A 12,602-nucleotide genomic window follows, 5' to 3' on the forward strand; every position below is an offset into this window, starting at 1 on the left:
TAATTCCTTTAATTTCAATATTATCCATCATAATTTGTGTTTTACATTTTTACAATCTTCAAATATGATGTATTTAGTTTTATTGAAGTTTAGTGATGGTTTATTGATGTGCAGCCATCTTTTTATGGTTACGTTCTCTATGGATAAAATAAAATGAGAGTTAAATCAAGCGGTAATGAAGATTATTATATACATAATTACACTCAGTAGTGACAATTAAAGACACTTCCATCCTGTTCATTTGAGCAAAGAAAAAGAGTAGACTGTAATATTCTAAACAATAGAAGAATGTTAATATCAGCAGTCAATATTCCAACATTGTGAAGCTGAGCTATGGTAAAAAACATATTCAGCATTAAAGGCTTTATGAGAGTGATGTAATGATCAGAATCAGAAATACTTTATTAATCCCCACAGGGAATTTAAATTGTCAGCACTGTTATGACCATGTGTATATTAAATGTAATATTATATGAATACCATAATAAAATGGTACGTTTGGGGATGTGTAATATTTTTTGTATGAACATCCTGAATGTTTTTGTGCTAGAATAGTTTTAATTAGTAGAGAGTGGGGGGAAATGAGGCAGTAATGATAATAATGGTTTGTTTTAAGCCTGTTTATGAATAATTAAAGATAGTTAAGATACCAAAATGTAGCTTACATCCTCAGTGAGCTGAACTCCAGCAGTAAAGATGAGAGAAATAATGTGGAAAGGTCAGAAGTCAAATGTTTCTTCAGGTAATACATGGAGCCTCTGCTGCCACCCAGCGGCCGTTGGAAAGAATGCATACATTTTGTTTTGACCTTAAAGCTGCTTTTTACTTTCTCTCCTGTTTGTGTCCAAGTCTGCAGTGTGGGCCATAGGACAGAAGGAAGACATTTTGTTAATAGACTGTGGAGGGCAGCAATACACCTAAGATGTTCTACTAGTCTGCTGGAAATAGAAAAGAGGAGAAAGCAAGATGGCGTTGGATGGAGAAAGTCTAAACGTGGGCATTATTGTTCTGTATTTTTAATCAGTGCATACATGTGCACATATATGTCCTTTAATAGAGTAAACATCAAAAATAATTGTTTGTATCTGAATGCACTTTGTATTTAACACCACCATTCTTAAATATGTTGTTTGTAAGAATGTGGGTGTTGTTGAGAAGATGATGCAGGTGTTCTGTCCAATTTAGCTAACTGTAAAAATGTGTTACTTAATCTAGTTTATTAGTAAAATAAATTGTTTTCCTGAATTATATTCTCCTCACTTTATCCAGACAGTCATTAGGACAAAAGACCCTGGGAGGAATTTGCCCTTTAAAAAGGGAAACCTATTCACTGTGGCAGGACAGTATCAAGATGAATTGATCACATTTGTATAATCGGCTACGAGGCATTTTATTCTCATTGTACAGCACTTATCTTTGGGCTGATACTGATACTGATACTGTGTTGACCAGTTTGATGATTGAATGTCCAGTACTGTAGAAATGTGTTTGGATATGACAATCCCTTTATTCCAAGCTATCAAAATGAAATGAAAAGTAGGTTCTAGAACATTATGTATGCTGACCTTGGCTTGAATGGCACATTGTCACAGCAGTGAGACCTGACCACACACCACACCACACGCTCCAAAACTGTTTGTCCTCCATGCAATCACCCCCCAGTGTTCCCAGCTGAACACAATTAAAGGAGGCTACCATGGCAACCGCACCATAGCAACAGTCCCATCCCTGTCGACACTTCCTGGTTCTCAACAGGAAGTGGGCGGAGCAATCTGCAGAAAGGGACATTCAGCATGAACTGAAGCCAGCTATCAATCAGAGAAAACAAAATAAAAACAATATAAGCAAATAAGGAAATTTGGCTCCAACAGTCAGTTTTCGTCTTTTGGTGCAGTTGACCTTGTTCTTACATTTCTCCTTCCTCCTAGAGTTCCTGTGTTGCCTTTGTGGGCGGAGTTGTGGGACGTGCACAGCTGCTTCCAATTGACCCTGGTGCTACTTAAGCAGCACCTTGACAGCTGGATGGCACTCGGCGATTCTACTCCACGCCAGTTGATTACATGCTTTGAGTATTTTGCTACCTTGGCCATTCCCAGTGCCATCCATCTTGGTGTTGTTTTGTAGTGTGCACGTCTTGTAACTCCAAACCAAGTTGACTTTATTTGTGTATAGAAGTAGCTTTTGTTATTTTTTCCAAAATGCACATTTAGTCTTCTCTTTTTCGCACCATCATTTTTTGTTTCCTACTGTTTGGATTGTTTTTGTGAGTAGATTTCCGCAGTAAAAGAAGTGTGACCAGCACTCTGACAGAAGGAGTTCCTCCAAAACGCAACACCCTTTGGCGGACAAGTATGTGCTTAAATGCTATACATATAAAATGAAAGAGACAAGTGGTAGAACAAATGGATGGATGTACAGTAAAGCTCTGTGAGATGATGTACATAATTAACTTTTCCCAAACATTCCAAACGTTCCCATGTTTTCTGAAATTGATAATGTTTGAGGAATTCTAAAAAAGGGGGATAATTCATGAACAACTTTAAAAAACACTTGTCATGTGTAGTACTTGACTGAAAAAAGGCAATAATCTAAAATACCTCATCTATAAATCTTAGAAACTATGTGCTGATGTTTTTAGAAGGTCAAAGTTAAAGTCTGGACAGTTTATTTCAAATCCTGCAGTTTCATTTGCTGCTGCTGTTCTCACCAGCACACTTGTGTTTCTTACACTGGTACTTAGAAGACAATCTTTCACCACACACACTGCAACTCAACACTTTCTCTCCTGGGTGTCTTCTCGTGTGTCTTTTCAAATGCTGACTTTGTAAAAAACTTTTACAAAATACTGAACATGTAAAAGGTTTTTCTCCAGTGTGTGTTCTCACGTGTTCTTTCAAATAGTGTCGTTGTGCAAAATATTTACTGCAGATTGAACAGGAAAAGGTTTTTCTCCAGTGTGTATTCTCATGTGCTTTTTGAAATTTTCCCTTCGAGTAAAATCTTTACCGCAGATTGAACATGAAAAAGGTTTTTCTCCAGTGTGTGTTCTCATGTGTACTTTCAAATGTTGACTTCTTGTAAAACCTTTACCACAGATAGAACATGAAAAAGGTTTTTCTCCAGTGTGTGTTCTCATGTGTACTTTTAAATCTGGCCTCTGAGTAAAATGTTTACCGCAGTTTGAACATGAAAAAGGTTTTTCACCAGTGTGTGTTCTCATGTGTACTTTCAAATGTTGACTTTCTCTAAAACCTTTACCACAGATTGAACAGGAAAAAGGTTTTTCACTGGTGTGTGTTCTCATGTGTACCTTCAAATTGATACTTTGTGTAAAACCTTTACTACAGAGTGAACAAGAAAAAGGTTTTTCTCTAGTGTGTGTTCTAATATGTATTTTCAAACTCTGACTTTGTGTAAAACCTTTACCACAGGTTGAACAGGAAAAACGTTTTTCACAAGTGTGTGTTCTCATGTGTACTTTCAAATAGATACTTTGTGTAAAACCTTTACCACAGATTGAACAAGAGAAAGGTTTTTCTCCAGTGTGTGTTCTCATGTGTGATTTTAGACGACAATGGTATTTAAAAGTTTTGTGAGAGTGAGAACATGTGAAGTGAGTGTTGTCAGTGTGACATGTCTTATCATCTTTAGAGTCTTCATCATCAGTGTCAGGAGAGTGTGACGTTGTGTCCTCACTATCTGATAGTGGAGCTAAGAGCTTGTCTGCTTGTGATCCTCCACAGTGGTCTCCATCAGCTTCTGTTGTCATGTGTTGTGTTGAGCTGCTGCTTGGAGGCTCCCCCCCTCCCCTCTCCTCACTTTCACCTTTCACCTCATCATCTTCACTCTTCACAGGGACACCAGTCACTGGGAACTCCTCCAACCATTTAGGCTGACTGATGCCCTCTTCCTCCTCTTCCTCTTTAATGTGCGGCGGCTCTTGCTCCTCCTCTTCCTCTTTAAAGTGAGGGGTCAGTAGGTCCTCCCCTTCCTCTTTAAAATGGGTTATTAGTGGCTTCTCCTCTTCCTTTTTAAAATTGGGGGTCAATGAGTCCTCCTCTTCCTCTTTAAAGTAAGGGGTCAGTAGGTCCTCCTCTTCCTCTTTAAAATGGGTTATTAGTGGCTTCTCCTCTTCCTTTTTAAAATTGGGGGTCAATGAGTCCTCCTCTTCCTCTTTGATGTGAGTGGTCAGTGGGTCATCCTCTTCCGCTTTAAAATGGGGGATCAGTGGGTGTTTCTTTTCCTTTTTAATGTGGGAGGGCTGTGGCTCCATCCTGAAGCTCCACTTCTGTTGCTCAGGGAGAAGATGTTCTTCACAGACGTCTGCAGGCCACAAGAAGACAAACACGTTTTAGAAACATCCATCTGTGCTCAGTCACACAATGCATTCAGTACTTTTACATGCACTTAGGAAAAACAAGTTATCGTATGAACTGTCTTGAAATCTCAGTGACGCACAAACACGCTGCTCTTTACAACATTATTCACAGGAAGGAAAAACAAACCAGCACAACAGGACTTTATACTATGGATAGACGGTTGATGGTTTAAAATTGATTCTGTCATATATTATTTCTTATAGAATTATTAATAGAACCTTTTTAAAACAGGCTACACAGGCTCCTAATTTAGTTGATGAAATATGCAGTAAAATATTTCATCATTTCCAGTATTATTTTCTCAAATAAAGCAACCAGATATTAACAGTAAATAAACAAGTACATTAATAATAATTGTTTCGCCAAATTAATACAATTAGAAAAGACACAATATGTTACTGCATATGTCAGCTGCCAAATTAGGAGCTTTTGTAACCCATTTTGAAATTCTTTTATTAGCAATCATATACCAAATGATATATCGTGACATATATTGTTATTAAGATATAGATTTTAAGTCATATGGCCCATACCAAACATTGTTTCCCCGAGTCATTTTGTTTGGCCCACCAAATATATTTATTTTTATATTCTTTAGATGTGTGTGTATGTTTAAAATGTGGTACTACTGTTCTACATCACGTGGAAGTGTACATTTAAACCAATGTGGGTGGCACTGGGAGCAGGTGGGTAAAGTGTCCTTCCCAAGGACACAATGGCTCAGATGGCAGAAGCTGGGATTGAACCTGGAACCCTCAAGTTGCTGGCATGGCCGCTCTACCAACCGAGCTATACTGCCAGGCCACCTTAACAACATCAACACATTACCCACCGCCTAAACTAAAGTCTTAAAAAAACCAAAACATTTTTGTTTTTTTTTGTCCTGTCCGGCTTCTCAGGCAAATCATATAGTTGATGTAGATGCCCGTATCGCATGTTCACATTTACTTTACAAAAGAGAAGTGTAGGATACTTCTCTTGTTGCCTTATTTGTATTTGACTTCATTAGACGTATTGATATTATCATTTTGTGCTAAACTAAAGTCTTAACAAGCTGGTACGCTTCGTACTGCCTCTGTCTCTGTCACTATGTCTCTGCAGCCCCCAGCATTGTCCCACCCACACAACCATCTGATTGGTTACAGGCAAAGCGGTAAGAGCCAATCAGCAGTGCGTATTCAGAGTGCATGGAATCAGGGCTCACGGCAGAGGCAGGCAGAGAGGAGAGACGGTGCATGTTAGCAGAAAGGTGTTCAGCAGGTGAGCATAATGCAGCGGACGATCCCCATATCATAATAAACACCTCCCAGTCAACTACTTGTAACATCACTATGAGCCCGTTGACGATCTGGAGGTATAGGCGGTAGCTCAGCTCGCTCACAGTCCTTGAGGTGAAGGCTGATTAGCTTTTAGCGTAACGTTAGCTCATTTTGCGATGTGTGCGTGCGTGCGTGTGTGTGTTACGGACAGTAAAGCCCTGTCTGTCTGAGAGAAAGACAAGCATTATTGACCGATAGTTAACATCTAAGTTATTTCACTTAACCTTTTTCTGTGTTGACGCAGCAAAAAGTCAGTGAGTCCTACTCTTCCTCTTTATTGTGAGTAGAGCTGTGACTCCTCTTTCTCTGTAAGGTAAGGGAGGGCTGTGATTCATTTTTCTCCTTAATGTGAGAGCTATCTGGCTCCTCCTTCCCTTTAATGTGGGGTTGCTTTGAATCCTCTTCCTCTTTAATCTTGGGGTACTGCAGAACCTCCATTTCCTTTTTAATATAAGGGGTTGTGACTGATTCTGCTCCATCCTTGAGGTCCACTCTTGCTGCTCAGGGAAATGTTCTTCAATACACAAGTTAGACGAACAAATGCTTTAGAAAAGTCCAGATTTACCCAGTCACATGACACTTTGTCCTGCATATATTCTGATAATGTCTCTGAGGATTTTATCAGTCCCCACGTTGACATTCAAGATGTCAAAACCATACAGTACATCAGGGAAGCAATACAAAAACTCATGAAAAAAATAAACACAGCAGTAAAACACTTACATACAAACAAGACAGCTGCTTGTACACCCGAAAGAGAACAAAGAACAGTGTCTAAGAGGAGCATCAACATTTGCATTTAAACTGTAAAATCCTGTTTATGATTTATTTACTCTACTTATTTAAATATGAACATTTTCCTTTAGGAAACTTTTACGATTTCTGTGTTGTTGTAGCTTGTATGCTGCAATTCCCCCCCCAAGATGGTGACCCTGTAGTGGCTGCTGTTGGCAGGAGCTCTGTGCTCTTGTGTCATCCTTTTGTGTTTCCATCTTCTTTTCATGTGTTTATATACATATATATATATATATATATATATATACATATATATATATATATATATATATATATATATATATATATATATATATATACACATATATATATATTTTTTTTTTTTTGCCTTTTGGTCCGGACCCTTTGGGACTGTGTGACAAGGGGTGGCACTTTCGTGACTTCTGCGAAGCTTTTTTGTGAACTTCTGGATCTGCCTCCTTGGAGCGTTTTGGCCATGGAGACCAGCTGCTGGGTTTCTGCCACACCAGAATCCGTTTGGAGAGACTGGAGGAGATGCAGATGAAGAGACAGGACTGTGGAGCTAGCACTGAGCGCCGGGACGGAAAAGCTTCACAGTGTCTTGGCTGAATGAGCAGGTATCGGACACCTCGGTCTCTTTGGACATATCCTCACTCATCCATCCGGACTGGACACTGGCCGAGACTTGGTCGGCGGCCGAGAGTGGAGTCGGCTCTCTTGGTTGCTTTGTTGGGTCTGCTCCCGTCTCTGGCCAAGCTCCCTTCACCCCAACAGACAATGGTGTGGGACACCGCAAAAGCCACCACAGTGTATTTGTTTCTTTTACTTTTTATTCATGTATGTATGTAGAAGTGTCTGGTTGCATCAGCTCTGCTCTTTTAATGTCCTTTGTCTTCTTTGATGTTTCCCTCTTACACATGAAAGAGGGATGTATGCTAGGGCTATAAGTTGTTTTTTTCCCTTGGCCTCAGTCTGGACCCCCTCTCCAGGGGCCCAGGCTGAGACCGATTTTTAATGTTTTCTCACATTGCCCCCACTTGTTTACCTGTATGTATCTCACCTTTTTTGCAAGGGGCGCCGCAAGTTGGCAGACCCGTCAGCGATCCTGTTCTGTCTCCCTGGAATGTTTGTCTGACCTTGAATGGGATTGTGCTGAAAATGTTTATTTCCCCTCAGGGATTAATAAAGTATGTCTGATTCTGATGTTTGATATCAACAAAACATAGCTAATTAGTAGAAATGAACTAGATTAAATCATCTCTCAAAGGTGTTGAGACATTGATGGACAGCGGAGAAGTAACTAAATCCAAATAAAAAAATGATTTTATTTTTTTATAAGATATTTAGACTTAGACTTCCTTTTTATTGTCATTCAAAGTTGAACTTTACAGTACAAATAAGAACGCAATTTTGTTGAATTATCTCTTGGTAGTGCAGGATAAAAAAAACAATAAGGTGCAGATATACAGTTGTGATCCAAATTATTAAACCGCCACACAATTTTGGTGTTTTAGAAAGTTGGACATTTATTCCGTATTTTGTTTATAGTCATATCAAATAAAGATGTTTCAAATAGATAAATGCAACTCAAATCGTAACACTGTATTTTACAAAATACCAAAAAAGGACATTTTTCTTAATATCTCATTGACAAAATTATTCAACCCCTTGCAGATCATAACTCTTAAGAACAGAATTTGAATAAGGTCTTTTCAATCAGGTGTTGAACACACCTGTAGATGTGATTAGAACCATAACGAGCAACAATTAAAGTGATTGAAAAAGACTGACGCTCAGCTTCTTGTAGATGGTCAATGGTGTATTTGCAACATGCTGAAGTCCAGGGAGTGGTCAAAGAAGTCAAGAGAGGAGGTCATTTCTCTTCATAAGAAAGGATATGGATATAAGAAAATAGCAAAGACATTACACATTCCAAGAGACACAGTTGGGAGCATAATTCGCAAGTTTAAAGCTAAAGGCACAGTGGGAACCCTACCTGGGCGTGGTAGAAAGAGGATGCTGTGTGCGTACAGTGATGAAAAACCCCCGGGTAACAACTGAGGAACTACAACAGGACATTGCAGAGGGGGGAACGCAGGTTTCGTCCCAGACAATAAGGCGCGCACTACGAGATGAAGGCCTCCATGCCAAAACTCCCAGGCGCACCCCACTTCTGACTACCAGGCACAAGAAAAATAGACTCCAGTATGCCAAAAAATCATCTGGACAAACCCCAAATGTTTTAGGAAACTGTTCTATGGAGTGATGAGACAAAACTGGAACTCTTTGGGCCTATGAATCAACGTTATGTCTGGAGGAGAAAAAAATGAAGCTTACAAAGAGAAGAACACCATTCCTACTGTTAAGCATGGTGGGGGGTCAATCATGCTCTGGGGGTGTTGCTCTGCCTCAGGTACCTGATAATCTTTTCCGTCGTCCTCACCACTCTCTGGAGAGACTTCCAGTCTGAGCCATTGCAGGCTCCAGTCCAGACAGAGATGCTGTTGGTCAGCAGGCTCTCTATAGTTCCTCTGTAGAATGTGCTGAGAATGGGGGGAGGGAGCTGTGCTCTTTACATCCGACGCAAAAAGTGCATGCGCTGCTGAGCTCTTTTTACAAGATCTCCGGTGTGTAGGGACAAGGTTATATTGTCAGTAATCTGCACCCCCAGGAACTTGGTGCTGCTTACCATCTCCACCGCTGTGCCGTTGATGATGAGTGAAGTGTGGCTGGACCGGTGCTTCCTGAAGTCAACGATGATCTCCTTGGTCTTGTCGACGTTCAGGACCAGGTTGTTGGTTCTGCACCAGTCAACCAGATGTTTCACCACCTCCCTGCGAGATGTTGAAGATGTCTGTGAGAACCCCGCCAACTGGTCTGCACATCCCTGAAGCACCTGGCCCGGAATGTCATCAGGTCCGGGGGTTCACTTTCCTCAGGGTATTCAGGACATCTGCTGTGTCCAAGTTGAGCGGCTGCTCATCAGAGCGAGGGGTGTTTTTTCTCGCCGGAGTGATGGATGTTCTCGCCGGAGGGGTGTTAAGTGCCTCAAACCTTTCAAAGTAGTTGTTTAGGTCATTTAGGAAGCTGATACTGTTGTCACAGGGATGGGGGGCAGCTTTATAGTCCGTGATGACCTGTATGCCCTGCCACATTTGTCGAGTGTTCGTGGGGTTCTGGAAGAAGTCCTGCACTTTCTGACTGTGAGCACCTTTGCAACCTTAATGGCACGGTTCAGGTTAGCTCTGGCTGTTTTTACTGCTACCATGTCGCTAGACTTAAACGCCTTGTTCCGAGCCTTCAGCATTGCACGCAGTACCTCACTGTTCATCCATCCAGAGTTTCTCGTTGGCCCGTGTGGGGATGTTCTTGATAATAATAATAATAATAATAATAATAATGGATTCGATTTATATCGCGCTTTTCTATTGTTAGATACTCAAAGCGCTCACAGAGAAGTGGGAAGCCATCATTCATTCACACCTGGTGGTGGTAAGCTACATCTGTAGCCACAGCTGCCCTGGGGTAGACCAACGGAAGCGTGGCTGCCAATTTGCGCCTACGGCCCCTCCTACCACCACCAATCATTCATTCATCATTCATTCACCAGTGTGAGCGGCACCACGGGCAAGGGTGAAGTGTCCTGCCCAAGGACACAACGGCAGCGATTTGGATGTTAATAGGTGGGAAGCGAACCTGCAACCCCCCGGTTTCTGGCACGGCCGCTCTACCCACTACGCCATGCCGCCCCTAATCTGATCACACTGACATCCTCCATGCACTTCTGAATGTATGCGGACACAGACTTTGCATACTCCTCCACACATGTGTTATGATTATCGGTGACGGCTGCCTTGAACATGTCCCAGTCTGTGGTTCCGAAGCAGTCTTGTAATGCTTCCATTGCTCCCTCTGGCCAGGTCCTCACCTGCTTCACTGTAGCTTGCTTTCTGATCAGCAGAGGCTTGTATGCAGGAATTAGCATCACATATAGATGGTCTGAGGAGCCCAGGTGGGGACGTGGTGCAGCTTTATACGCCTGTTTAATATTACTATAAACCAAGTCCAGCTTGCTTCCACCCCTGGTTGCAAAATTCACATATTGATGGAAATGAGGGAAAACTGTTTTCATGTAAACTTGATTAAAATCCCCTGCAACGATGAAAACTTCCTCTGGATGTGTAGTTTGCAGTTCATTGATGGAGCAGCACAAAGCATTCAAAGCTTCTTTGGTGTGAGCACTGGGGGGAATGTACACTGTTGTGAAGATCATAGCACTGAATTCTCGAGGTAAATAAAATGGCCTGCATTTTATAGTTAATATTTCTACATCGGGAGAGCAGTGACATGAGACGTTCTTCCCGTTGTTGCACCAGTTGTTATTGATGTATATACAAACACCACCGCCTCGGGATTTACCAGTGAGAGTGCTGCTCCTATCCGACCGAAACATAGTTAGCTCCTCGATGCTAACTGCCTCGCCCGGGACGAATGGTTTCAGCCACGTTTCTGTGAGAAATATGGCGCAGCAGTCTCTCATCTAGATAGATAAATAGATAAATAGATAGTACTTTATTGATTCCTTCAGGAGAGTTCCTTCAGGAAAATTAAAATTCCAGCAGCAGTGTCTTGCACATGAATCCAGCGTCAGGTAGTCCAGTTTGTTCTCCAGTGAGCGGACATTTGAGAGCAGGATGGAAGGAAGCGGCGTTCTGTGAGGATTAGCCTTTAGCTTTGTTGTTAGCCCCGCTCGGCATCTCCGTTTCTGTTTCTGATCCCACCGCTTATGTCTCCTCTGTCTGCGGTCCCCTCTGGTACTAGGCTCCGCTGCCTCACAGGCCGCTGGATGTAGCCGGCGTAGTATTCCCAGGATAGCGAGGAGGTCCAACGTATACGCATCTTTCGGTCTAATACTGCCCGATCCATCCACATCCAAAATTGTCTGGCGGTCCTACGTTACTACGGAGTGTCCACGCTGGAAGCCAGCCATGAAATTCACAGAAATTACTGGTAGATTTGCCAAAATGTTCTATTACTACCAAGAGCCTCTGCAGCCGCAGCCGAGCAGGGCGCCGCCATCTTGAGACCAATATCTGGCTTGTATCTTCAGTAGGGATGTAAATTTATAGATTTATGGATATGATACCCTAATCAATATTCCTTATCGATACCAGTATTTATCGGTACTCTTGTCGGTACTACATGTCATTTGTGGAAATAAAAAAGTGGAAAAGAGGCATTTTAAATAGCATTCCTATTTGCAGAAGAGGTTGAAGTCTTAAAGAAGTCAACTATGTGTGCAGTGCAAGGTGAAATGCAGTTATGTCATCTTCTTCTCAATAACACACACATCAAACTTTGGTTGCTTCCTTATTTGTCATTATTCAAAGCTGATTGTAATGTGTAGCAGCGGCAGCTGAACTCAATGTGACAACGTGTCATAGTTACCTCAGTCAGCTGGAATTAAAAATACAAATAGTTGTGTCGTTAGTCCAGAATCTTCACGGTCTTCATGGACCACATAATTAAAGGCCTACTGAAATGAGATGTTCTTATTTAAACGGGGATAGCAGGTCCATTCTATGTGTCATACTTGATCATTTCGCGATATTGCCATATTTTTGCTGAAAGGATTTAGTAGAGAACATCCACGATAAAGTTTGCAACTTTCGGTGCTAAGAGAAAAGCCCTGACTCTACCGGAAGTCGCAGACGATGACGTCACAAGTGTGGGGGCTCCTCACATATTCACATTGATTTTAATGGGAGCCTCCAACAAAAAGTGCTATTCGGACAGGAGAAAACGACAATTTCCCCTTTAATTTGAGTGAGGATGAAAGATTTGTGGTTGAAGATATTGATAGCGACGGACTAGAAAAAAAAAAAACGCGATTGCATTGGGACGGATTCTGATGTTTTTAGACACATTTACTAGGATAATTCTGGGAAATCCCTTATCTTTCTATTGTGTTGCTAGTGTTTTAGTGAGTTAAATAGTACCTGATAGTCGGAGGTGTGTCTCCACGGGTGTCTTGACGCCAGTGTCTCAGAGGAGTTGACGGCAGCTTTATGGATGGCACAAGCTCAGCTTTTCTCCGGTAAGAAGCGACGTTTTAACCACAATTATCTCACCGAAACCTGCTGGTTGA

At 41.6% G+C, this 12,602-nt stretch overlaps 1 protein-coding gene across 1 annotated transcript; it reads right to left on the reverse strand.

Moving 5' to 3' along the window:
* Positions 1-153: 153 nt before the first annotated feature.
* LOC133547397 (gastrula zinc finger protein XlCGF57.1-like) lies at positions 154-12,591 on the reverse strand. The gene is made up of 2 exons (XM_061893081.1): positions 12,454-12,591; positions 154-4,323 (listed from the first exon to the last, which is right to left on the reverse strand). Exon 2 carries the CDS (start codon positions 4,271-4,273, stop codon positions 2,894-2,896), a length of 1,380 nt encoding a protein of 459 aa, XP_061749065.1. The 5' UTR covers positions 4,274-4,323; positions 12,454-12,591; the 3' UTR covers positions 154-2,893.
* Positions 12,592-12,602: the final 11 nt, after the last annotated feature.

The sequence above is a fragment of the Nerophis ophidion genome, unplaced genomic scaffold (genome assembly GCF_033978795.1).
Source record: "Nerophis ophidion isolate RoL-2023_Sa unplaced genomic scaffold, RoL_Noph_v1.0 HiC_scaffold_94, whole genome shotgun sequence".
In the NCBI taxonomy this organism is placed as follows: Eukaryota; Metazoa; Chordata; class Actinopteri; order Syngnathiformes; family Syngnathidae; genus Nerophis; species Nerophis ophidion.

Excerpts from the sequence above, each read along its gene's own strand:
- LOC133547397 (XM_061893081.1), bottom strand. The coding sequence starts at position 4,273 with ATGGAGCCACAGCCCTCCCACATTAAAAAGGAAAAGAAACACCCACTG.